This window comes from Tamandua tetradactyla, chromosome 24, assembly GCF_023851605.1.
Source record: "Tamandua tetradactyla isolate mTamTet1 chromosome 24, mTamTet1.pri, whole genome shotgun sequence".
Taxonomy (NCBI): domain Eukaryota; kingdom Metazoa; phylum Chordata; class Mammalia; order Pilosa; family Myrmecophagidae; genus Tamandua; species Tamandua tetradactyla.
In genome coordinates this window covers 53,201,090-53,227,293 of record NC_135350.1, presented here as the reverse complement: position 1 = coordinate 53,227,293, position 26,204 = coordinate 53,201,090, and the positions used below count along the sequence as shown (strand labels likewise).

Sequence of the window (26,204 nt, the reverse complement as noted above, 5' to 3'; positions counted from 1 at the left end):
CTAGTGGATCACTAGGGTGATAGTGGTGGTGCCATTCCCATTTCCATCCCTTGATTTCTGGACCCGTGAATCCTCACTATGGGAGAAACAGTGTCATACAGTGGACACTGATTCAGAGCATACACAGCCTCCTGGAAAATATTGCTCCAGCCCTGCACCTAGTTGGCATAGTAATTTGGTCTTCAAATGGCCATTCCACCATTCTTTCAACCCAGCTGCCTCCAGATGATGGGAAACATGGTAAGAACAGACAATTCCCATGAGCATGTGCCCATTCCCACACTTCATTTGCTGTGAAATGGGTTGCTTGATCAGAAGCAATGCTGTGTGGAATGCCATGACAGTGGATGAGGCATTTGGTAAGTCCACAGATGACAGTTTTTGCTGAAGCATTGCCCGGAAGAAAGGCAAGCCCATATCCACAGTATGTGTCTATTTCAGTTAGAACAAATTGCTGCCACTTCCATGATGGAAGTTGTCCAATGTAATCAACCTGCTACCAGATAACAGGCTTATCACCTCAGAGAATGGTGCCGTATTGGAGACCAAGTGTGGGTCTCTGCTGCTGGCAGATTGGACACTCAGCAATGGCCGTAGTCAAACTGGCCTTGGTGAGTGGAAGTCCATGTTGCTGAGCCCGTGCATAACCTCCATCCCTACCACATGCCCACTTGAGCAGTGACAGAGTGGCTGAGGAAAGAGGATGACTTATATCCACAGGATGGGTCACTTATCCACTTGATTATTAAAAACTTCCTCTACTGAAGTTGTCTCTGGTGAGCATTCACATGGGACACAAATACCTCCATGTTCATTGCCCACTCAGAAAGGTCAATCCACATACCTCTTCCCCAGACCTCTTTGTCACCAATTTTCCAATCGTGCTCCTTCCAAGACACTGACCATCCAGCCAAACTATTAGCAACAGCCCCCAAGACCCTGACCATCCAGCCAAATCATTAACAACAGCCCATGAGTCAGTATACAAATGCACCTCTGACCAGTTCTCCTTCCAATCAAAATGAACAACCAGGTGTTCTGCTCGAAGTTCTGCCCTCTGGGAGGATTTCCTCACACCACTGTCCTTTAAGGATATCCCAGAAAGGGGTAGTAGTATTCTAGCTATCTACTTCCAGGTGGTGTTGGCATATCATGCGGAATCATATGTAAACCAGGCCTGAGTTTTTTCTTCCTCAGTCAGTTCACTGTAAGGAACTCCCCTAGAGACCATAGCTCTGATCTGGGGAAGAGAAGGTAATGTGGCAGGACTAGGGGCCATAGGCCTTTGGGCCACTTCCTCATGTAACACACTTGTGCTTTTAGGACCTGCTTGAGTCCTATCTCTTGTATACCATTTCCATTTTATGATGGAGTGCTGCTGTGCATGCTCAACTTTATGGCTTGGTGGGTCAGACAACACCAGTTCATGATAGGCAACTCAGATCTTAATCAACCCATGGTTAAGTGTTCAGTCTACTAAGACCCAGTAGCAGGCTAAAAGCTGTTTCTCTAAAGGAGATTAGTTATCTGCAGCAGATGGTAAGGCTTTGCTCCAAAATCCTAAGTGTCGGTGTTGTGATTCTACTATAGGGGCCTGCCAAAGGCTCCAGACAGCATCTGTATTTGCCACTGACACCTCCAGCACCATTGAATTTGCTGGATCACATGGCCCAAGTAGCAGAACAGCTTGTACAGCAGCCTGCACTTGTCATAGAGCCTCCTCTTGCTCTGCAACCCACTTAAAACTAGCAGCTTTTTTGGTCACTCGGTAGTGGGCTGGAATAGCACACCCAAATGAGGAATATGTTGTCACCAAAATCCAAAGAGACCAACTAAGTGTTGTGCCACTTATTTGGTCATAGGAGTGGTCAGATGCAACAGCCTATACTTTACCTTAGAAGGAATATCTCAACATGCCCCACACCACTGAATGCCTAGAAATTTCACTGAGGTTGAAGTCCCCTATATTTTTGTTGGATTTATCTCGCATCCCCTGACACATAAATGCCTTAGCAATAAATCTAGAGTAGTTGCTACTTTTTGCTCACTAGGGCTAGTCAACATGATATAATATAATGGACCAGTGTGATGTCTTGTGGGAGGGAGAAACAACCAAGATCCCTGTGGACAAAATTGTGACATAGGGCAGGAGAGTTGATAGACCCTTGAAACAGGACAGTAAAAGTAAACTGCTGGTCTTGCCAGCTGAGTGCAAACTGCTTCTGGTGGTCCTTACTGACAGCTATTGAGAAAAAAGCATTTGCCAGATCAATAGCTACATATCAGGTATCAGGCAATGTGCTGATATACTCAAGCAGTGATACTACATCTGGAATAGCAGCTGTAATTGGAGTCACCACCTGGTTAAGTTTATGATAACCCACTGTCATCCTTCTAAGACCTGTTTTCTGCACAAGCCAAATAGGAGAGTTGAATGGAGATGTGGTAGGAATTGCCACACCTGTATCCTTCAAGTCCTTAAGAGTGGCACTAATCTCTGCAATCCTTCCAGGAATATGGTATTATTTCTGATTCACTGTTTTGCTAGGTAAGGGCAGTTCTAGTGACTTCCACTTGGCTTTTCCTACCATAGTAGCCCTCACATCAGGAGTAAGAGAACCAATGTGGGAAAACTCAGTTGCTGAATATTTCAATTCCAGTTATTCCATTGCATTCTGAAACTGGGAAAATGACCACAGAATGAGTCAGGGGACCCACTGGACCCACTGTGAAATGGACATGAGCCAAAACTCCAGTGATCACCTGACCGCCATAAGCCCCTATTCTGACTGGTGGACCAGAGTGACATTTTGGGTCTCCTGAAATTAGTGTCACTTCTGAGCCAGTGTCTAATAATCCCAGAAATAGCTTATCATTTCCTTTTCCGCAATGCACAGTTCACTCTGATATAAGGCCATAGATCTCCTTGGGGAAAGCTGGGAGTAAGGTTAACAGTTAAATTTTGGGCAGTGTTAAAGGGTCCTTCTGCATGGGTACCCAGCCCTCCCTCCATTCAAGGGGCTCTGAGTCTGTAAACTGTCTCAAGTCTTGGAATTGATTAAGGGACCTTGACTTTCTGTTTTTGTAATTCAAATTAGACTTCTGTTTATTCAACCTAGAATTCTTCTGTTTCTGCAGCTCAAACAAAAATTTAGTAAACTGCCAATCTATTCTGTTTCTTACACCCTGTGCTCTACCAGCCAACACCATAAGTCTCTGTGAGTCAAGTTATTTTGACTGTTGCTTTGAGTCTGCTGTCCATTATGGTAGTCACACCCACCTTGCCTAAGGTGATTAACTGTCGCCATATGGCTTCTGACAACTCCAGATCCAGTCATCCCCATTGTGTAAGGTTTCCAGCTCAGTGACAGTAATTCCCAAAGTAATATCTGACCTACAGAGAAGGGTGACTACAGAGCTCTTCAGGGATGACGGAGCTAGTCTCATGAATTTATTTCTCGAGGTTCTGGTGAAAGGTGTGTCCTCTGGACATTCCTAAGGTGTGTGAGCAGGTCTTCCTGATAAATTCACTCTAACAGTTCAATCCCCCTCAGTCTCTGGATCCACACATTATACCAAGACAGTTCTGGCATTTCGATCTCAGGTAATGATGGCCACATTTTGATCCATGTTTCAGCCAACCATACAAAATGTTAACGTCCTTTCTCATCTCTCAAGCTACAACATTGAATGCAGAATCTCTGCTTAGTGGGCCTAAATCAATAAATTCAGCTTGATCCAACTTTATATTCCTTTCACCATTATCCCACACCCTTAATAACCATTCTCACACATATTTCCCTGATTTCTGTCTATATAGATTGGAAAACTCATGCAGTTCTTTTGAAGTATAGCATACCTTCTCCTGGATCATACTTTATACCTTACTTTTTGGGGCTTATTGGGACTTTAGTCTAGTTGTAATCTTGAAGAAAAGAAGGGTGGTGGGGGTGCATAATAAAAATAAATAGAAGTGTCTTTCAAGCTAGTTACCTGAGGGCATTCCATTGCAGTTTCATTTGGTGAAACAGGATTATGCTCCAGAGGAGTGAGGGCTGTTTCCCCAGGGGAGGTGGTTATAGGGTTAGCAGGCACTGAAGGGTTAATCTTGGTAGGTGGAGGTTGAATGACACACTCCTCTGGGCAGATTAGAGTTTGGGAGACTGTTTCCTCATGGCAAGCTGGAGGTTGAAATGCTCTTTTCTCAGGGCAGTCCATTACAGGTCTGTCTAGCAAAGTCTCAGCAGATTCTAGGGAGTTCATCTCCCCATTACCATCATTATCAAACTACATATCCCCATCCCCATGTTTTATTTTGTTTTTTTTTTTTTCAGTCAAAGCCCGTGCTTTAACAGACACCTTGCTAGGTGGAGATTTTAGTTTACTGTAAATCTGCTACTCCCATAATCAGGCTCTATGTCTGGTTTTCAGAAATCTCATGTCTGTGGCCACAGGAAATAAGGGCCAACATGGAAACTTTTACATCATTTATATGGTGCTTAAGTTGCAAATTTGAAGCCTTCAGCTTTTCCCTTTCCCTCATCACTGTATCCAGTGTATCTAAAAACAACAGCCAACATCATTATACCTCTTAATTCCACAAAAACTCTGCAAAGGTGTTAAAGACACTCTCACACAGAGTCTTGCTTTGTAGAAGCGGACAATTAGCAGAATCTATTAGTGATATTTTAAGTCTCTCTTGCCAGTTCACTCTATGGACTGTCAGTGCCATCTTGATTATTGGAAACAGAGTCATTAATGCTTCCGAGTCTAATCAGAATAGAAAACCAATTGTAAAATCCCATTTTAAAGATTCTGTTTCTCAAAGACCATTCTTGGTACCAAGCTGTATTGTACTGCTCTAGGTAAACAGAACCAACAAGAGGTATCTGTAAATTTGAAATTTATAAAGGTGTCTCGTGCAACCGTGGGAAAGAAAGAGTCCAAAATCTGCAGGGCAGACTATGAAGCTGGCAGCTCCAGTGAAGGATCTGGACAAACTCCATAGAAGAGGCTTGCTGGCTAAAGAAGTAGTGAAAAAGTCTCTTTTCTTCCTTAAAAGCCTTCAACTGATTGGATTATCTTGTTTGGTGGGAGATACGCCTTAGTTGATCACAGATGTAATTAGCCAAAGGTACAATCAAATTCACTGATGTTTTAATACACCAGCCTTCCAGTTTATCAATCATCCCTGAAATATCCTTGTAGCAGTGGTCAAAATGAGTGCTTGCCTGTCCTGACAACTGGAAATCATCACTGGTCTAGTGGATACCAGATCAGATTTGCATTTTTGGAATTTCCTTTGGAGCAGTGTTGGAGGGTGGTAGTCTAAGGTAGAGAAACTAACCATCACAATGGATGACTCTCAGACTTTGAAATCTAATGGAGTTTGCCCTACAAGTTTTCAGAACTTTTGGGGGCCTTTGACTCCTGTTGTCCTTCCAGTTTCTCCCTATGGAAATGGGAGCATTTATCCTATATGACTGTTCCTCCTTCATATATTGTAACAAATAACTTGTTCTAAGTTTCACACGTCCACAAACAGAGAGGAGATTTCCTTAGGACAGACCACACCTGTAACTGATTTCGATTGAGTGTTGGTACTTATTTATTGTTACTAAAATCATTTAAACTTTTGTGGAATTGTGATAGAATGAATGTATTTTGTATATGGAAAGAATATATCTTTTTGGAGTCCAGAGGGTGGGGTGTGGTGGTTTGGAGCTGTTATATTCCCCAGAAAGGTCCATGTTCTTTTAACCCATTCTTGTAGGTGCAGACCTATTGTGGGTGAGATCTTTTGATTAGGATTGTTTCAGTTGTGATTCCACTCACCCAGTTGAGGTGGGTCTTAATCCTTACTGGATTATGTAAGGATAAAAAGGCAGAAATACTGAGAGAGGGAGTTTTTAAAGAGAAGCACCCCAGAAATGCGAAGAGAGAACCCAAACACAGTCAGAGAGAAAGCCACTCGTATCAGAAGCTGAAAGCAATGGAACGTGGGAGATAAGGACCAGCAAACACCAGCCATGTGCCTTCTCATATAATAGAGGAACCCCAAATGCCAGCAGCCTTACTTCAGAGAAGGTGTCTTTCTCTTGATGCCTTAATTTGGACATTTTCATAGCGTTAGAACTGTGTACCACTTTCCTCTACTGAATTTACGCGAAAAGCAGACTTTTCTACTCTACATGTTGAATCAGTATCACAAGTTAAAGAAATAAAATATAACCATAAAAGGCAATATGATGAAAAAATATTAAATTTCAAGTAGATACTTTCATATACCAAAGGTTCTGAGCCTGAAGTATGCTCTCTGTTTGTTTAAAGGGAGCTTAACACAGTTGAAGAGGTGTTCAAAAGCCATAAAAACTCAAAATTGAGACTCCAATTTAATTGGATGGATTGAATTGATAGTTAAAAAGAGAATAATTCATTTATATTAAATGCCACTGTGAGTGAGTCACCGGGTACTATCCCACACTGGTATGAATACAAGTCCTTTCTCATATATGTGATTGCAAATATTTTCTCCCAGCCTATGGCTTGTCTCAATTATTTACAAACTTTTACTGTATACTCATTGTATACAGAGTAAAATTTCAGGTTGTTTAGTTAGGTATTTGATGCCTGTCTTGGTTTGGTAAAGCTGACGAAATGCAATATACCAGAAATAGATTGGCTTTTTTTTTTTTTTTTACATGGGCAGGCACTGGGAATCGAAACTGTTCTAGTAGCCCTGATTCTTGAAGACTGTAAACTATATAGCTTTTACAATGTGACTGTGTGATTGTGAAAACCTTGTGTCTGTTGCTCCTTTTATCCTGGGTATGGACAGATGAGTAAAAAAAAAAAAGATAAATAAATAATAGAGGTAGATAAAGGGTAAAAATTGGGTAGATTAAAATACTGTGGGTCAATGAGAGGGGAAGGTTAAGGGTTATGGGATATATGAATTCCTTTTTTTTTTTTATTTCTTCTTTCTGGAGTGATGCAAATGTTCTAAAAACAACCATGGTGATGAACATACAACCATGTGATGATATTGTGAGCCAGTGACTGTATATGGTTGTACTGTATGTGTGTGGATATTTCTCAATAAAAATTTATATATATATTCTTAAAAAAGGTCCCACCTACAAATAAGTCTGCATTCACTGGAGTAGATTAAAAGAACATGATCTTGCTGGGGTACATACAGCCTCCAAACCATCACAGTGCCCTTCATCTCACTCCCACTATGCCTGTGTAATTTTAGGAAATATGTAAAGTTTCAAATAAAATATATATAAATCACCTTATACTGTCCTACCACTGTGCATTCCCTCATGCCGTTTATCCTACTTAAGTTCTGTTCTCCTTAATTTCTATCATGGTTCGTTCATTCAGTTCACAAATACTTATTGAGAGTTTGATATATGACAGACACTGTACTGTGGGCTGGGGCTACTGCAGTTAATAAAGGGGGCATGGCTTTGCCATTTAGCTTATAGTTGTGGAAGAGCAAGCATTAAACACAGGAATAATTCTTTAGTTATAATTGCAATAAGTAGTATGATGGAGAAGTATAGGGTGTTAAGAAAACCAGTAGGAGACCTAATCTAGTTGAGGTTGAAGAGGTTGTTTCATAGATCTGTTGGAGAAAATGTCATTTGAGTTACACTTATGTGATAAGTAGGTATTAGTTTGGTAAACCATGGGTAGAGGTAAAAGTATGTGCAAAGACACTTAAGTGGGAAGGGTCTTGGCTGGAATATGTTGATTCTTTCATATGTTTATTTTGCTATACAGAAATTTAGGTACATGTTTTTTTCTGTAATACTGAATCTACTTTTCAAAAATACCAGATATATCATTGTTCTAGTTTACTAGCTGCCAGAATGCAACACACCAAAGATGGATTGGCTTTCAATAAAAAGGGGTTTATTTAGTTAACGTGTAGTTCTTCAGAGTAAAGGCAGCTAACTTTCAACTGAGATTCTTTCTTACATAGGAAAACACAGGCCTTCTCCCCAGGCCTCTGGGTTCCAACAACTTTCCCCAGGGTGATTCCTTTCTGTATCTCAAACGGCCTGGGCTGAGCTGTGAGTGCTGAGATGAGGTATGCTGAGCTGCTAGGGCTGTGCTATGCTGAGTCTCTCATTTAAGCACCAGCCAATTAAATCAAACATCATTCATTGCAGGAGGCATGCCTCCTAGCCGACTGCAGATATAATCAAGAACAGATGAGGTTCACATGCCATTGGCTCATGTCCACAGCAATAGAACCAACAACCCACCTAGCCAAGTTGACACTGGAATCTAGCTACCACAATCATATAGCCTTAACTTGATGCATTTTTATTTTTGAAGAAACTAAAAAAAAAAAAAAAAAAAGAAAAAACTGTAAATAACCAAAGATTAGATTCAGATTTTAAAACTATCCAGGGGATGGATAGGTATACATATGTATCTACAATTTCTATATGGAAATTTATATAGATTTATATGATATAGATATATTATATAGATTTATATAGAATTTATTTGTATAATTTATGTATTTATATATCCAATTTCTATATGGAAATTTATATGATATAGATTATATAGATTTATACAGAATTTTTCTGGTTAGGATTTTGACTTCTCTTTATTGCCTGTAGCCACCAGCCTAAAAGCCAGCCTGTTAAGAGGGCTTGGTAGGATCCATGCACCCTCCCCTGCTATTTATTTTTCTGTCTGTCCTCTAGTATGCTTTATGTTTGGCTATTTTATGTCAATGGGAAAAACACAGAAGCTTCATTAAGATTATTCTTTTGTTTTCACGTAAATAGAAACACCTGATTGTGTTTTTAGTAATCCTGCACAATATTTTCATTTCGTCAAATATTTTCGTTTTTCATACATATAAGTGCCTGTAAAGAGGGCTTTTTCATTCAGGGTTTTTGGTTACATTCAGAGAAACCTGTTCTGGCTAATTTAAACAGAAAAGTAATTTACTTAGAATTATATTGGGTAGTTGAAGAATCTACAGGCAAGACTGGAGAATCAGGCTTAGAAAACGGACAAAAACCTGAAGGATCTAGGTGGCAGGAAGGTCTGGCCAAAGTTACACCATGGGAATATGTGTTAGGAAGGCTCTTATGCTGCCATAAGAGTCAGATGATAAATCACTATTTACAATGATTTTTAAAATAGTTTTCTTACTCACAGGATCTTTGTGGTTTGTGCTTGCTGGAGTTCGAAATCTAGCTCCTAAGCAGCCTGGCTGAGTTATTGTTTTAGCTCCTAAGATTTGGCTTCTCTCTTTTGGCTTCACACCAACGCTCACATAATGGGGGATTGGGATCAAGTAGAAAAGGAGTTTGGACCTAGGAAGGCTTCCTAAAAAAAAAAAAGTCAACTCGTCTTTACAAATACCCACTAAAATATATTTCTTAATGGTTCTCTGTGATGACAGATACCTCTCTGTCTTAAAATACAAGGTAAAATTGTTTAAGGCATTTCAAATTTTTGGAAAGCATACGGATGTTTCTCTTTTTAAGAAGGGTTGTAGTGGCTTATTGGGGAAACATGATTTTGATTCTTTTCAAAGTAAACCAGTCTTAGATAACCCCAAATTTTATAGCATAGGCTTAAGTAAAGAAATGGATTAGGTTATGTATTTTTCTATGAAAACAAATCACAAAAGTAAAGGCAGTTGTCAGATATGCATATATATATTATTTATTTTCCAACAAAAACATTTCATATGTAAAAATATGTCCAAGATATTTCTGTGTCATTTATAAGAATAGATAAAACCAAAATATTCAGAAAATATATCCTCATTGCTTAAAAAGAACTCAATGGAAAAAAAGTTGAAAAAATCAAATTAAGACCACACCAACTAATTCAGTTATGAAATACTTGAGCTCTCAGGAGTTTATCTTAGTTTATAAGTTTTTTCATAATACTTTTCATGAATTAAAGTCTTTTTATTATAGAACAATAGGTATAAGAGCTTTATATACATATATAAATGTTATAGTACTTGGGGAAAAGAAACATGGATTTGCATGAAAAATGGTGTCAGGAAAAATATTCCTACACACACACATGGATGCTTTTGCCTTGTAAGGTCTTCTTTCCAGTAGTAATGTTAATTTCTCCATTGTCACTGCAAATTATTACATGGAATATAGATCAAGTGCAGACAGATAATTTCTTGAGACATAAATATTTATGTAGTCATAGAAGAATAACTATAAGCATCGAAATACCTAGAAGTTTCTCTAATCTGAAAATGCATGAATGTATATTAGAAGAGGCAGGAGAAAGAGTCAGTTTCCTATTGCAGCATGCATATCATTTCAGTAGTCAGACTTGTTCTGGGTTTTCAAATCCTCTATTTTGCAACTTCATATGTTTTGGTGTTGTAAAAAATTCATTTTTTCAACTTTCTGTAATGAGCAAAACAGAATTTTGTTTACATGGTTCCCCAGTGCTTTAGTTGGTACATAAAACATACAGCAGAAAAGGAAGGTCATTATAACCAAAGACCCCCTTATCAAGACACTTCACACAGGAACATAGAATCATTCTGTAGTTGTATACTTTATTTTCTTTTTTTTCCAGAAAAATATGTCTTGAATAAGACAGTATAATGTGGCAATAAATTGATATCCTACCTTGATTATAAGATTTGCTTGCTTGGATCTAGGCTTTAAGCATCGTTTTCCTTTATGTGCTTTCAGAGTGATACTGTTAAGGGAAGATCCAAAAAAGTCTTACAATTTGGATGGAAAAAAAATAAACAGAACAAAAACCTACACCATTGTCATCTTCAATGAGTCCATTACTTACATCACTTCTATTTTGTCACAGTTGTTACTTGGGTAAATTATGGAAGCTTTCTCAATATCTGCCATTTTCACTGCTGTTACTCCAAGCCCTATGCAAAGACAACGTCCTCCTTTGGACATGGGGACTCCTAGAACAGATCATAGCCATCTGTTACTAAATGCATTTGATTGCAGTGATGGATACGGTTTATAATTTTGGTGATGAGTATGAGCTGAGTTTTTATTAATGATAAAAATAGTAATTTGTTAAATGGCACTTGACACCACTGTTACTGGAAAAGAAGCTTAAATAAAATGCTAATGATTTTCCCTTCAAATTTGTAAGCAAATCATTAAAAAATAGAGAGAACCTGAAGGAAATTTGTACGTTATTTGCTTTCTTTATACTGGAGGTGAAGCTTATTTGCCTTTTGCTTTTATGCTCAAGAATTTTTATCAGGAAGCTAATAACATTATCTCATGTAAAATCTTCTTGACAGATGTTTAACGCTATTGCTAAAAGGCATTTGCCAAATAGAAAAATTGTAACCAAATAGAAAATTCCATGAAGTTTATGATCTCTATTTTCAGTAATTATCTCTAGTGCCATAAGTATTTCCAGCACTGTTTCAAAGCTATAGAAATATCTAATGTAAAGGGTTAAAAAAGAAATATTGCCAAGTCTTTTAGGATAAAAGTAGAAAAAAAGTATTTGAAATGTAAATTTGTAGATTGAAAAGTAAAAAGCATCACATACCTTGAACAATTGTAGCACAAAATAGCATAGCCAAAGCTATAGCTATGCCCTTCATACTCATGTTTGTCTGTTATTGCTGTTGTGGCTATTGCTTCAGCTTTGATTCTCTTCTTGGAGGGACTGAAAGTACTGAACAAGAAAGGAAATTCTTAGCTGGTATATATAAGGCTTTTTATTTACCAATAATCTTCCTATGGCACCAGGAATTTCCCTTCTGAGTCATGCTCCTTTATTGCTTCCAAGAGTTTCTGTTTTATTCTCATCTATTGTCATTGTCCCTTCCTATTTGTTACAGTATTTCCTATTTGTTATATTGAAAGTGATACGGATATGAAAGCATTTTGTAAACAGTGAAATGTTGTAGAAATGTAGAACAAGATTGATACACCCATGTAGAAGCCAGACTTCTTAAGGTAGCGTTTCCTATAAGTAGGATTAATTGTTGGCTTACTCTGTGCACTGGAATCCTGATTGCACCCATTCACTCATTCATTCATTCAAGAAGTCTTCCAGTCTTCAGTCCTTTGACTCTCCGTCCTTCACATAACTGTTCATAAGAACACTCTAAATAACAATTTTAATCCTTATCTCACTTTTGCTCATAAGCCCAAACTCTTTTTTTATCCCAGATAAGGCCTATATTATTTGACGCATGTTGACCTTTATTTAATCTTATTTCTATTTTTACATGTCTGAAGAAGTCTCTCAGTACTTTTTATTTTTAATTTATTTTGAATGTGTTTATACACATTTCTTTTTGCATTTTTGACCAATTTCTGCTTTAAATATACTTCTATCACTATCATTTAGTACTTAAGGTTGTGTGAATTGTGCTGTGGATTGTAAAAAAAGTCCTCTTTTCTAATGTGATGTTTCTACCCCTTGAATTCTGCTTTGATATAACTCCTGTTTTATTTTTATTTGTCTTTACCTTTTCTTGTTAAACTTTCTTAATCTGTCTGTTTTAATGTGTCACATATGGACATTTAAAAAATTCATATTCATGGCAATTTTTTTTTCTTTCCATCTTTCTTCTTTTAATAATCACATACCATATAATCATCCAACATGTACAGTGGTTCACAGTATCATCATATAGTTGTGCTTTCATCATCACAGTCATTTTTTTTTTAACATTTTCATTACTCCAACAAAATAAAAATAAGAATAAAAATGAAAGTAAAAAAAGACTGCCTGAACTCCCATATTCCCCATACCCCCTATTGTTTGTTCAATTTTTATCTTTTTATTCCTTATTCATCTGTTCATACACTGGATAAAGGGTGTTTCAGTCCCAGGGTTTTCGCATTCACATGGACACACCTTAAAAACTCTATAGTTAATTCAGTTGTCTTCAAGAATCAAGACTGTTGGGTTACAGTTCAACAATTTCAGGTGTTTTCCTCTATCTACTCCAATACGGGAGGTGGGATATTTATATACTGCATAAGAATAACCTCCAGAATAACCTGTTCATTCTATTTGAAATCTCTCAGCCACTGACATTTTTTTATTAATTAAAAAAAAATTAACAAGAAACAAAACAATAAGATATCATTCCATTCTACATATATAATCAGTAATTCTTAATATCATCACATAGTTGCATATTCATCATTTCTTAGAACATTTGCATCGATTTAGAAAAAGAAATAAAACGATAATAGAGAAAAAAAGTTATACATACCATACCCCTTACCCCTCGCTTTCATTTATCACTAGCATTTCAAACTAAATTTATTTTAACATTTATTCCCCCTATTATTTATTTTTATTCCATATGTTCTACTCTTTTGTTGATATGGTAGATAAAAGGAGCATCAGACACAAGGTTTTCACATTCACAGAGTTACATTGTGAAAGTTATATCATTGTTCAATCATCATCAAGAAACATGGCTACTGGAACAGAGCTCTACATTTTCAGGCAGTTCCCTTCAGCCTCTCCACTACACAGTATCATCATATAGTGATGATACTATATGAACAACAAGGTGATATCTACTTAATGCATAGGAATAACCTCCAGGATAATCTCTCGACTCTGTTTGGAATCTCTCAGCCGTTGACTCTTTGTCTCATTTCAGTCTTCCCCCTTTTGGTCGAGAAGGTTCTCTCAATCCCTTGATGCTAATTCTCAGCTCATTCTAGGGTTTTTCTTAGTCCCTTGATGCTTAGTCTCAGCTCATTCCAGGATTTCTGTCCCACGTTGCCAGGAAGGTCCACACCCCTGGGAGTCATGTCACACGCAGAGAGGGGGAGGGTGGTGAAACTGCTCATTGTGTTGGCTGGAGAGAGAGGCCACATCTGAGCAACAAAAGAGGCTCTCTTGGGGGTGATTCTTAGCCTAAATTTTAAGTAGACTTGACCTATCCTTTGTGGGGTTAAGTTTCATATGAACAAACCCCAAGACTGGGGGCTTAACCTGTAGCTTTGGTTGTCCACACCGCTTGTGAGAATATCAAGAATTCGACTTGGGGAAGTTGAATTTCTCCCCAATCTCACCATTCTCTGAAGGGGGCTTGCAAATACTTTTCCACTCACTGATCAAATCACTCAGGGATTCATCGGGGCATCACTCTGGACAAACCAACAAAATCTCATGTCCCATGTTGAGATTCCAAGTACTTACGACGTTCAATCTAACTATCTATGTAAGTTATATTAGGAAATGCTCTAGTCAAAATATAAATTTTGTAACAAATAAACATTTTTTGCTTTAGTCTCACACATAAGGTGACATTTTAAAATATTAATTACCATCTATTTTCAGCACCCTGCTGTAATGACATTCCTTTATTCTTCCTCATGCAAAAACATTTTTAAAATTTTGTACATTGTACATTTCACTATTGTTATACACTCTAGGCATTCCTAGATTATACCATCTCAATCTTTAACATCTATCTTTCTTTCTGATTTCATTTATGTCCCCAGCCCTCCTCCCTCTATCATTCTTACATGCAGCTTCATTCAGTGTTTTAACATAATTATATTACATTTAGGTAGTATTGTTCAGTCACTGACATTTTATTTTGTTTCATTTCTCTATCCCCCTTTTGGTCAAGAATGCTTTCTCAGGGCTAGGCTGATCTCTGGGAGTCATGTTCCATGTTGCCAGGGATATTTACACCTCTGGAAGTCAGGTCCCACATAGGAGGAAAGGGCAGTGAATTACCTGCAGTGTTGGCTTACAGAGAGAGGCCACATCTGAGCAACAAAAGAGATCTCTGGGGCTGACTCTTAGGCATAATCATAAATTAGCTTAGCTGCTCCTGTGTAAGAATAAGTTTTATAACAGCAAGCCCCAAGATCAAGGGCCTAGTCTGTCAAATTGGCAGTCCCCAGTGCCTTGTAAGAGTATCAGAAATTCCCCAAGTGGGGGAGTTTAATATTTCACTGTTTTCTCCAGTCCCTCAAAGGGGCTTTACAAATACTTTTTAATCTTTTGCCCTGATTACTCTGGGATGTATCGTGGCATCACACCAACCTGTACAAACCAACAAGATCTCACTTCCTATTCAAGGTTCTATGTAATTGTGGTGTTAGGATAAGTTGACCATAAATTAGATAATGTGCTACTGAAAATACACATTTTACACCAAATAAATGTCTTTTCCTTTGGTCACACAGATGTTGAAGTTGTTTTTTTTTAAAGCTTAAAATAATAAACATTTATTATTCCACAGTTTCTGTAGGCCAGACATTTGGGAGTGAGTTTAGTGGGTGGTTCTTGTTCAGGGTAGCACATGAGGTTGCAGTCAAGATGTCATCCAGGACTGAAACAGCTGCTCCTAAGCTGGCACCCTCACTGGGTTCCTTGCTCAATTCCTGGCAGTTGGCCACAGTTCTCCTGTATCTATCTCCTTAGAGCTACTTGAGTGGCCTCACAACATGGCAGCTAATTTCCCCTACAGCAAGTAAGTGATCCAGGAGGAAGTTGCAATACCTTTTATTACCCAGGCTTGGAAGTCACACACCATCACTTCCTGAAGATTCTATTGTTTAGAAACAAATCACAAGACCAGATCACACTCAAGAGGAGGAAAATTAAGCACCACCTTTTCAGGGGAGGTGCAGCCAAAAATTTGTGGAAATATATTTCAACCACCAATATAAATACAATGTAAAACGAAGTATCACAAGATATTTGGAGAAAACCAATAACATTAAAGAAGAAGGAAATTTACTTCAAACAGAAAATTGACTTGCGTAAAAAATAATACCGGAGACAAATAAGAACTTTTAAGAGTTCCAATTTATATTACTTGGAGCTTCAAAGAAAAAAACAGTGCATCCATTTAACAAGAGCAAGATGCAATAGGTACAACTATAAGACCAAAACAGGTACAATAACGTAAGGTGGAAAGGAAATTTTTTTTAAAGTTAGAAAAACTGAATAATGGGATGGAAACAGTATATTGAGGCAAACGAAATTCTTCTAGAAATGAGCAAAAAGTTTCCTGAGTGGAACATACCTGCACTCTTGGCTTTGGAAAGCCAAGAAAGTGAGGTCATATCCACATGTGTGGACACATTGGGTTTCCAAGACAGCCCCCACTGTCCCCTGCCTCTTGATATTCACGGCCCTGTGCAATCTCCTCCCACATCCAGTAGGGCTGACCTAAGATACTGTGGAAATGATATTTGCCTCCAGAGCTAAATCATAGAGACCTGGCAGCTTCAACCTTCTCGTTGCTTTATCACACTCTGAGGAAAGCTGGGAGAGATCCACATGGTGAGAAACCAAGGACTTCTGCCAACAGTTAGCATCAACTCGTCAGCCACATGAGTAGGCTAGCCAGGAAGGGGATCTTCTAGCCCCCACTCCAGTTTCTATTAACATTTTTTATCAATGTTTTTATTGAGAAATCTTTACACACACATAGTCCAGATTGTATACTGAGTTAACAATCAGTGGCTTTACAATATTATCACATATTTATGTATTCAACTCCATGATCATTTTTAGAACATTTACATCACTCCAAACAGAGAAATAAACAGAAAAAACTCATGCATCCCATATCTGTACCCCTCTTTCTCATTGACCATTAGTATTTCAATCTACCCAATTTTTAACCCCTTATCGTCCCTATTATTTATTTTTCATTTTTTTATTTTTAACTTTTTTATGTATAGTAATAACATATATACAAAGCAAAGAAATAAAAAAGCAATAGTTTTCAAAGCACTTTTCAACAAGTAGTACAGGACAGATCCCACAGTTTGTCATGGGCTACCACACAATCCTCTCAGATTTTTCCTTCTAGCTGCTCCAGAATATAGGAGGCTAGAGGGCTTAAATTTTTTTTTTATCATTACAATCGACTTTTTTACCTTCTTTTTGTGAAAAATAACATATATACAAAAAAACTATAAATTTCAAAGCACAGTACCACAATTAGTTGTAGAACATATTTCAGAGTTTGACGTGGGTTACAATTCCACAATTTTAGTTTTTTACTTCTAGCTCCTCTAAAATACTGGAGACTAAAAGAGATATCAATTTAATGATTCAGCATTCTTATCCATTTGTTAAATCCTGTCTTCCTAAACTCCACCGTCACCTTTGATCTTTCCACACCTCTCTTTAGGTGTGTTTAGGCTATGGCCATTCTAAATTTTTCATATTGAGAGGATCTGTCACTAATATGGGGTAGGAAGGTAGAACTATCTGATGTTCTGGAGAGTCTGGGCCCTCTGGAGATAGGAGGTTTCTGAAAAGTTAGAAGTTCTAGTGCGTGGAACACTTGTGGAATCTTATATATTGCCCTAGGTGTTCTTTAGGATTGGCTGGAATAGTCCTGGTTGGAGATTGGCAGATTATGATAGGTAGCAAGGTCTACCTGAAGTTTGCATAAGAGCAACCTCCAGAGAAGCCACTTGACTCTATTTGAACTCTCTCTGCCACTGATACTTTATTGATCACACTTCTTTTCCCCCTTTGGTCAGGATGCCATTGTTGATCCCATGGTTCCATGTCTGGATTAATCCCTGGGAGTCATCTCCCATGTCACCAAGGAGACTTTCACCCCTGGAGGTCATGTCTCATGTAGAGGGGAGGGCAATGATTTCACTTGCAGAGTTGGGCTTAGAGAGAGTAAGGCCACATCTGAGCAACAAAAGAGGTCCTCCAGATTTAACTCTTAGGCATGCCTATAGGTAGTCTAAGCTTCTCTGCTACTGACATAAACTTCACAGGAGTAAGCCTCATGATCCAGGGCTAGGCCTATTGATTTGGGTGTCCCTAAAGTTTGACACAGTATCAGAGGATTCCCTGATGGTAAGGTTTAATAGTTCCATATTCTTTCTTCCCTCCCTTAGTGGACTTTACCAATAATTTTTGATTATCTGCTTAATATTCTCTAGGATGTATTCAGGCATTACAGTAATCTATACAGGATTAAAGGACCTCTTTCCTATTCTGGGCTCCCTGATAGGTTGAATTAGATTATGCACTACAGAAAATTTCAGTTCCAGTCCAAATAAGGCCTTTCTTTCTTTGGTCCCAAAGAGTATGTGTGGTTTTAAAACAGACACTGTCTTCCTTACCCCTATGTTCTGAATTACTTTAACCCCAACCTATTTGGCTTCATTCTTATCTCTAAATATCAGGTTATATATATAAAAAAGCCTCTCAGAATCCAGAAATAATAATCACCACTCCGGACATAATGTGTCTGCTCTAAAAGCTTATAATCTAGGCCCTTGTTTCCTTATAAGCGTTTTCTAAAGGTGACCGTACCATCCTGTTCTTTCGTTTCTGGCTTATTTTGTCTTAACTATTTTTCATTATTTTTTTACTCATCCGTCCATACCCTGGATAAAAAGAGCATCAGACACAAGGTTTTCACAATTGCATGATCATGTTGTAAAAGCTTTGTAGTTATACTGTCTTAGAAGTTGAAGTCTTAAAATACAGTATCATTCTTAGTTTGATTTACCTTAGTCCTACCCAGATCAGTTTCACTGATACCTCTTATTGACGTCTGATCACTTTTTCAGTGTTTTTAACAGTAGCTGTGTGGGGTGATCCTACCTTTCGTAGCTGTATCTCCCTGTCCATCTTTTCTCCAGCACTTGTATCTCTCTGTTCATTTTTGAACAGTTTTATTCTCACATCATATATCCAATAAGTGAAACTAAGGCATTTTTTAATGGTGAGTTTAATAAATGTATTATTGGATAACTGGTAATCTTTTTTGATGCTTCTTTGCTATTTCTTTTCTGTCTTTATATTTTCTTTAAATCTTTAAGAATGTTTTCCTCAATTTTTTCATGATTTTAAAGAAATATGTAATTTTGCTTTTTGATAGTTAGCTTTAAAAGTCTAAAAAAATTTTAACTTGAAGTTTCCTAATTTTATCAACCATAAAATGGTATCTTTTGCCTCCTCCCTCTCTAAGATGAAAAAAAGCACTGTAACCTCCTTTCAAACATTTTCTCCCATTTCCTAGTTTTGTTGGCAAAATCTCATATTTTGAGAATTTTCATTTACATTTCTTCTGAGATCATATATGTTTACTTAGACATAACCGTACATTTAAATTACTTAAACAACCACTGTGAGCCTTTAAAACCCCTCTTTAAAATCTATATTTTAATCTCTAAGTAGCTGGAATATTCACTCCTTTTTTTCTCATTCATTCATTTATTCACCATATGTAATTCAAGACTAATTTTCCCATATGAATACAAGTAAAGTAAAAAGAATATGTTCTTGGGAGCTTATACATCCTTACCTATTATTTTTTTCTTTAATGTTGCAGTTCATTTTCTCAGTATTAGAAATGTAGGAGAGCATTGTTGTTGACAGGGAAGGAACTGGAGTCCGCTTATGTTCAAATCCACACTCTATTATTTACTAGCTGAGTGATCCTGAACAAGTTTAAACTTTTTTAGCCTCATTTTTCTCTTCTATAGAATGATGATAATAATGGCACTTTCTTCATAGACTGTTATAAGCAAAGAGGTAATGCATGTAAATCATTTAGAATAGTGCCCAGCATACAGTAAGTATTCAAAAAGTGTTTGCTGCTATTATTATCTCTAATATTTGCAGTGGTCTTTCCTAAATTGGCCCACAGCATCTAACTTGTTTTGAAGTGTTTTTAAGCACTAACATAAGCATAACTATTTAAGAGAAGATTGGATGATATTACTATGGGACATGAAAACTTTCTATTGTGATTGTTAAAATAACATGCTAATCATGAAAGTCACTTACAGAAGTCTAATACACCAATGTGACAGCATGGTTTACAAAATATAGACAAAGAATGGTGAATATTTCTGTTACCAGCTAAAATTGTGCTGTCATTTAGCTTTGGTGTAAGACAGTCTCTTAAACATTCATTAACTAATTAAAAATTATTTTACATCATACTATTTCAAATGGGCAGTTTCCATGCTAGGCCTTGGTAGGCCCACAATTTTTCTGTGTGTCGGGGTATATTTCTAGATACTCTAGGAAGAGAAGGCTGTGAAGATGGGGGGACAAAAAAAAAGCACACTTTCCCTCTTCCTCTGTGGTGGCACAACTCAGTAGTCCATAGGGAGGGTGCTTCTGATAGTTCCATCTGACCCTAGAGGAGCAGAGCTATTCCTATCCGTGTGAATGCAGCATTGCCTGCTTTTCCTCAGAGCTAAATCATACTTTGGATACTGAAGAAGGCTTATTTAGTTTGCCATTTCAAAACTTCAGGTACTAGGTCCAGAATTAAATAGAGCTGGGAAGAGAGACTGGGTTTTGAGCTCTAACCATGTCACGTAATATCTGTGAACCATACAAAAAGTAAAACTAATTAGACTTTGGCAGGTACTGATATGGATACTCTTTCCTTCCCTAATTAATGCTCCTTGGTCTCTTCCCTTTACTCCCTCTTCCTTCCAATGTCCCTGCCTTAGAGTTTCCTGGAAACCACCATCCCTTTCTACAGAAGTTCATTTACTTATTTATTCATTCATTCATCAAATAAATATTCCTTTTAAGTACCTATCCCATGCCTGGTACTCTTCTGAGTATTGGAGATAAAACAGTGAACAAAACCAGTTTGTGTCCTCCAAATATTATGGCTTCCTACTTTATTGTAGAAGACAGTCTATCTGATTTCTGCTGGCTCTGTAAATGTGTGGGGTCAGGTATATCTTCCATGTAGGACAATGACTTGTTCTTACTGGAGTACTGTCTAATATCACATCCCCTCATCTACTGGACCTGAGAAAGCAATGGTCTTTTATTTATATAATATGCTTCCTCTAGCATGAAAGCACTTTCCCCTCCTTTTTTATGATTTCTTTCTTTCCTTAAAGTCCTAATAGCCTCATGAAGCCTTATTCATTTTGAAGTGATTTCTTCCTTTCCTGGTTTTATAGCATTTACTGACTTGCCTAGCTTTGTCCCATAGAAATGTAATGTGAACCACATAAAAAATTTTTAAAAACTTTTTTCTTGTACAATATAACACAAATACAAAGCAAAGAAAGAAAAGTAATAGTTTTCAAAACACTCTTCAAAAGTAGTTACAAGCAGATACCAGAGTTTGTCATAGGCTCCCATATGATCCTCTCAGATTTTTCCTTCTTGCTGCTCTGGAATACAGGAGGATAGAAAGAATATGTATATAATTTTTATCATTGCAATTGACTCTTTTTCCTTCTTTTTTTGTGAAAAAATAGCACATACAAAAAAGCAATAAATTTCAAAGCATAGCACCACAATTAGTTGTAGAACAGATTTCAGAGTTTAGCATGGGTTACAATTCCACAATTTTAGGTTTTTATTTCTAGCTGTTCTAAGATGCAGGAGACTAAAAGAGATATCAGTTCAATGATTCAGCAGTCATATTCATTTATTAAATCCTGTCCTCTCTATATAACTCCACCATCACCTTTGATTTTTCTGTTCCTCTCTTTAGAAGTGTTTGTGTGGGGACATAGTCCATTCTAACTTCTTCATGTTGGCGTGGGCTGTCAATAATATGGGGTAGGGAGAGGGAACATGTGATGTTCTAGAGAGGCTGGGCCCTCTAGGTTTCAGGATTTATCTGGTCCAGCTACCCATCTGGAGGTTGTAGGTTTCTGGAAAATTACCCTAATGCATAAAACCCTTGTGGAATCTTGTATGTTGCCCTAGGTGTTCTTTAGGATTAGATGGAATGGTCCTGGTTGGGATTTGGCAAGTTATGATAGGTAGCAATGTCTAACTGAAGCTTGCATAAGAGTGACCTCCAGAGTTGCCTCTTGACTCTGTTTGAACTCTCTCTGCCACTGATACTTTATTAGTTACATTTCTTTTCCCCCGTTTGGTCAGGATGACTTTGTTGGTCCCATGGTGCCAGGGCCGAACTCAGCCATGTGAGTCATCTCCCATGTCACCAGGGAGACTTTCACCCCTGGAGGTCATGTCTCACATAGGGGGGAGGGCAATGATTTCACTTGCAGAGTTGAGCTTAGAGTAAGGCCACATCTGAGCAACAAAAGAGGTCCTCTTGAATTAACTCTAAGGCATACCTATAGCTAGGCTAAACTTCTCTGCTACCTACATAAGCTTCACAAGAGTAAGGCTCAAAATCGAGGGCTTGGCCTATTGATTTTGGTGTCCCTAAAGTTTGACACAATATCACGGGATTCCCTGATGGTAGAGTTTAATAGTTTCGTATTTTTTCTCCCATCCCTCAGCAGACTTTGCCAATACTTTTTGATTATCTGCTAAATGTACTCTAGGATGTATCCAGGCATTACAATAATCTGTACAGGATTAAAGGACCTCTTTTTTATTCTGGGCTCCCTGTGTTTCAGTTGTTCAAATGAAATATAGATAAATTGGGTTAGAATATGCACCTCAGAAAATTTCAGTTCCAGACCAAATAAACCTTTCTTTCTTTGGTCTCAAAGAGTATGTGTGGTTCTAAAACATAAACACTGTCTTCCTACCCCTTTGTTCTGAATTACTTTAACCTCATCCTGATCAGCTAAGAGCTTAAAATCTAGGCCCCTGTTTTCTTATAAGCATTTTCTGAAGGAGACCATACCATATTGTTCTTTCATTTCTGGTTTATTTTGCCTCACCAAATGTTCCACACATTCATTCACATCATTGCATGCCTCACAGCGTCATTCCTTTTTGTAGCAGCACAACAGTCGATATAAATATACACCATCATTCACCGATCTACTTCTCAATCTACTTCTCAGCCAGCATACCCTTCAGCCACCTGCATTCATCAGGCATCCTGTGTGCCCACAGTATGTCCACAGTCCATCAACACTCTCAATTTTAGATAATTTCATTGTTCCCAAGAGTAAGATAACCAATAAACACACCCTCACCAAATAGGAAATATAAATGTCCACTTAACTCTTGTCCCTCCCCTCATTATTTACCTCTGCTGTTGCTGTGGTAGTGCTGATATTTTTTAAACATAGCCCTATAGCATGCAATAGCAGTTTCCCCCTGTACCCTGGATTTAAGCACTCTTTGTACATGAATCATACCTTTGAAATAGTTCTTGCAAGAACTAATTTATGTTTTTAGTGTTAATCAGTGGGCACATAGGTCTATACAACCCCTTTCAATCTTGTTCATCTTCAATATGGTAATATTACTTGTAGACCTACTAGAGAACCACCTTCACTTCTGTCTATTCCCTTACATTTGAGTTCAACCTTATTAGCTAACTGTTGACCCATGTCTAGCTTCTATATGTCTCCAAGTCCCCTATATTCTGCATTATAAGCCTCTGATTTTACCTTTACCATGGTCATAAAAGTGGAATCATAGTGTCTATCCTCTTGTCTGGCTTATTTCACTGAGCATTATGTCCTCAAGGTTCATTCACCTTGTCATGTGTTTCAGGACATCATTTCATCTTACTGCTGCATAATATTCCATTTTATGTATATGCCACATGTAAATCCTCTCTTCTGTTGATGGGCATTTGGTTTGTTTCCATCTTTTGGCTATTGTGAATAATGCTTCCATGAACATTAGTGTGCAAATGTCTGTTTGTGTCATTGCTTTCGGCTCTTCTAGGTATATACCAAGTAGTGCTATTGCTGGGTCATAGGGCAACTTGTTATTTGGTTTCCTAAGGAACCGCCAAACTATCTTCCATAGTGGCTGTACCATTATACATTTCCACCAACAGTACATAAGTGTCCCAGTTTCTCCACACCCTTTCCAACATGTATAGTTTCCTGGTTGTTTAATAGCAGCCATTCTTATAGGTGTGAGGTGGTATCATATTGTAGCCTTTATTTACATTTCCATTACAGCCAATGAAAATGAACATCTCTTTATGTGCTTTTGAGCCATCTGTATTCGCTCTTCACAAAAATGCTTATTCATATCTTTAACCCATTTTATAATTGGGCTCTTTGTTCTTTTATTGTTGAGTTGTATGATTTCTTTATGTATACAGGTTATCAAACCTTTGTCTGATATGTGATTTCCAAATATATTCTCCCATTGAGTTGGCTGCCTCTTCACCTTTTTGACAAAGTCTTTAGAGGTGCAGAAGCATTTGATTTTGAAGAGTTCCCATTTATCTATTTTTTCTTTTGTTGCTGTGCTTTGGGTGTAAAGTTTAGGAAGCTACCTCCTATTACTAGGTCTTGAAGATGTTTCCTTGCATTTTCTTCTAGAAACTTATGGTGCTAGTTCTTATATTTAGGTATTTGATCCCGTTTAAGTTCATTTTTGTATAGGGTGTAAGTTAGGGGTCCTCTTTCATTCTTTGGTTATTGATATCCAGTTCTCCCATGCCCATTTATTGAAAAGACTATTTTGTTCCAATTCATTGAATTTGGGACCCTTGTCAAAAATCAGTTGACCATAGATTTGGTGGTCTATTTCTGTACTGTCGATTTATAATAGGTTTTTAAAGTGAGGGATTATTATTCCTCCCACTTCTTTCTTCTTTTTTAGGGTGTTTTTTTTAGCTATTTGGGGTCTCTTTCCCTTCCAGATGAATTTGGTAACTAGCTTTTCCAAGTCTTCAAAGCAGGTTGTTGGGATTTTTATTGGTACTGCATTGAATCTGTAGATCAGTTTGGGTGGAATTGACATCTTAACTATATTTAATCTTCCTTTCCATGAGCAGAGAATGTCTTTCCACTTAGATCTTTGAATTCTTTTAGCAATGTTATGTAGTTTTCTGTGTACAGGTCCTTTACATCCCTAGTTAAATTCATTCCTAAGTACTTGATTCTTTTAGTTGCTAGTTTGAATGGGAATTTTTCCTTAACTGACTCCTCTGGTCATTGCTTGTATATAGAAATGGTACTTATTTTTGCACATTAATTTTATATCCTGACATCTTGCTCAATTTGTTTATTAGCTCCAACAATTTTGCCGTAGATTTCTCAGAATTTTCCAAGTATAGGATCATGTTATCTGCAAATAATGAAAGTTTTACTTCTTCCTTTCCAATTTGGGTGCCTTTTATTTCCTTGTCCTGCCTGATTGCTCTAGCTAGAACTTTCTAGCATAATGTTGAATAATTGTGGTAACAATGGGCATCCTTGTCTCATTCCTGATCTTAGGGGGAAAGATTTCATTCTCTCACCATTGAGTATGATACTTGCTCTCAGTTTTTCATATATTCTCTTTATCATATTAAGGAAGTTACCTTTGATTCCTATCATTTGAATTGTTTTTATCAGAAAAGGATGTCGAATTTTGTCATATGCTTTTTCAGCATCAATTGAGATGATCATGTGATTTTTCCCTTTCGATTTGTTAATGTGTTGTATTACATTAATTGATTTTCTTCTGTTGAACCATCTTTGCATTCCTGGTATAAACCCCACTTGGTTGTGGTGTATAATTCTTTTAATATGTTGTTGGATTCATTTGCTAATATTTTGTTGAGAATTTTTGCATCTCTGTTCGTTAAGGAGATTTGCCTGTAGTTTTCCTTTCTTATAGCATCTTTACCGGGTTTTGGTATTAAAATGATATTAGCATCATAAAATAAGTTAGGTATTGTTCCTTTCCCCTTAATTTTTTGAAAAAATTTGAGCAGAATTGGTGTTAGTTCTTTTTGCAATGTTTGATAAAATTCCCCTGTGAAGCCATCTGGCCCAGGGCTGTTCTTTGTAGGAAGATTTTTAATGAATGATTGAATCTCTTTCCTTGTGATTGGTTTGTTGAGATCTTCTATTTCTTCCTGAATCAGTGTAGCTTGTTTGTATGTCTCTAGGAATTTGTCCATTTCATCTCAGTTGTCTAGTTTGTTGGCATATAGTTGTTCATAGTATCCTCTTATGATTTCTTTTATTTCTTCAGCATCTGTGGTAATGTACCCTTCTCATTTCTGATTTTGTTTATTTGCATCCTCTACCTTTTTTTCTTTGTCAGTCTTTCTAGTGGCCCATCAATTTTATTGATTTTCTCAAAGAACCAACTTTTGGCTTTATTGATTCTTTCTGTTGTTCTTTTGTTCTCCCTTTCATTTAACTCTGCTTTAATCTTTGTTATTTCTTTTCTTCTATTTGCTTTGGGGTTTATTTACTGTTCTTTCTCAAGTTCCTGCAGGTGAGCAGTAAAGTCCTCAATTTTTGGTCTTTCTTGTTTTTTAATACAGGCATTTAGGGCAATTAATTTCCCTCTCAGCACAGCCTTTGCTACATCCCATA

At 37.4% G+C, this 26,204-nt stretch overlaps 2 protein-coding genes across 4 annotated transcripts in view; one reads left to right on the top strand and one right to left on the bottom strand.

Moving 5' to 3' along the window:
* Window positions 1-26,204, top strand: part of ART3 (ADP-ribosyltransferase 3 (inactive)) — a 206,292-nt gene that overhangs the window by 40,352 nt on the left and 139,736 nt on the right. The gene's annotated exons all lie outside the window — the stretch shown is intronic.
* CXCL11 (C-X-C motif chemokine ligand 11) lies at window positions 9,708-11,791 on the bottom strand. Its single transcript, XM_077142419.1, has 4 exons — window positions 11,563-11,791; window positions 10,828-10,954; window positions 10,653-10,725; window positions 9,708-10,424 (listed from the first exon to the last, which is right to left on the bottom strand). The coding sequence occupies exons 1-4, from the start codon at window positions 11,621-11,623 to the stop codon at window positions 10,383-10,385; spliced, it is 303 nt and encodes a 100-aa protein (XP_076998534.1). The 5' UTR covers window positions 11,624-11,791; the 3' UTR covers window positions 9,708-10,382.

What these genes read in the sequence shown, in the direction of transcription:
- CXCL11 (XM_077142419.1), bottom strand. Translation starts at nt 11,623, where the DNA reads ATGAGTATGAAGGGCATAGCTATAGCTTTGGCTATGCTATTTTGTGCT. An exon ending in TTGTGCTACAATTGTTCAAG is followed by an intron (nt 10,955 to 11,562) that starts GTATGTGATGCT and finishes GATCTGTTCTAG; the next exon opens with GAGTCCCCATGTCCAAAGGA. An exon ending in AAGCAAATCTTATAATCAAG is followed by an intron (nt 10,425 to 10,652) that starts GTAGGATATCAA and finishes TGCTCATTACAG; the next exon opens with AAAGTTGAAAAAATGAATTT.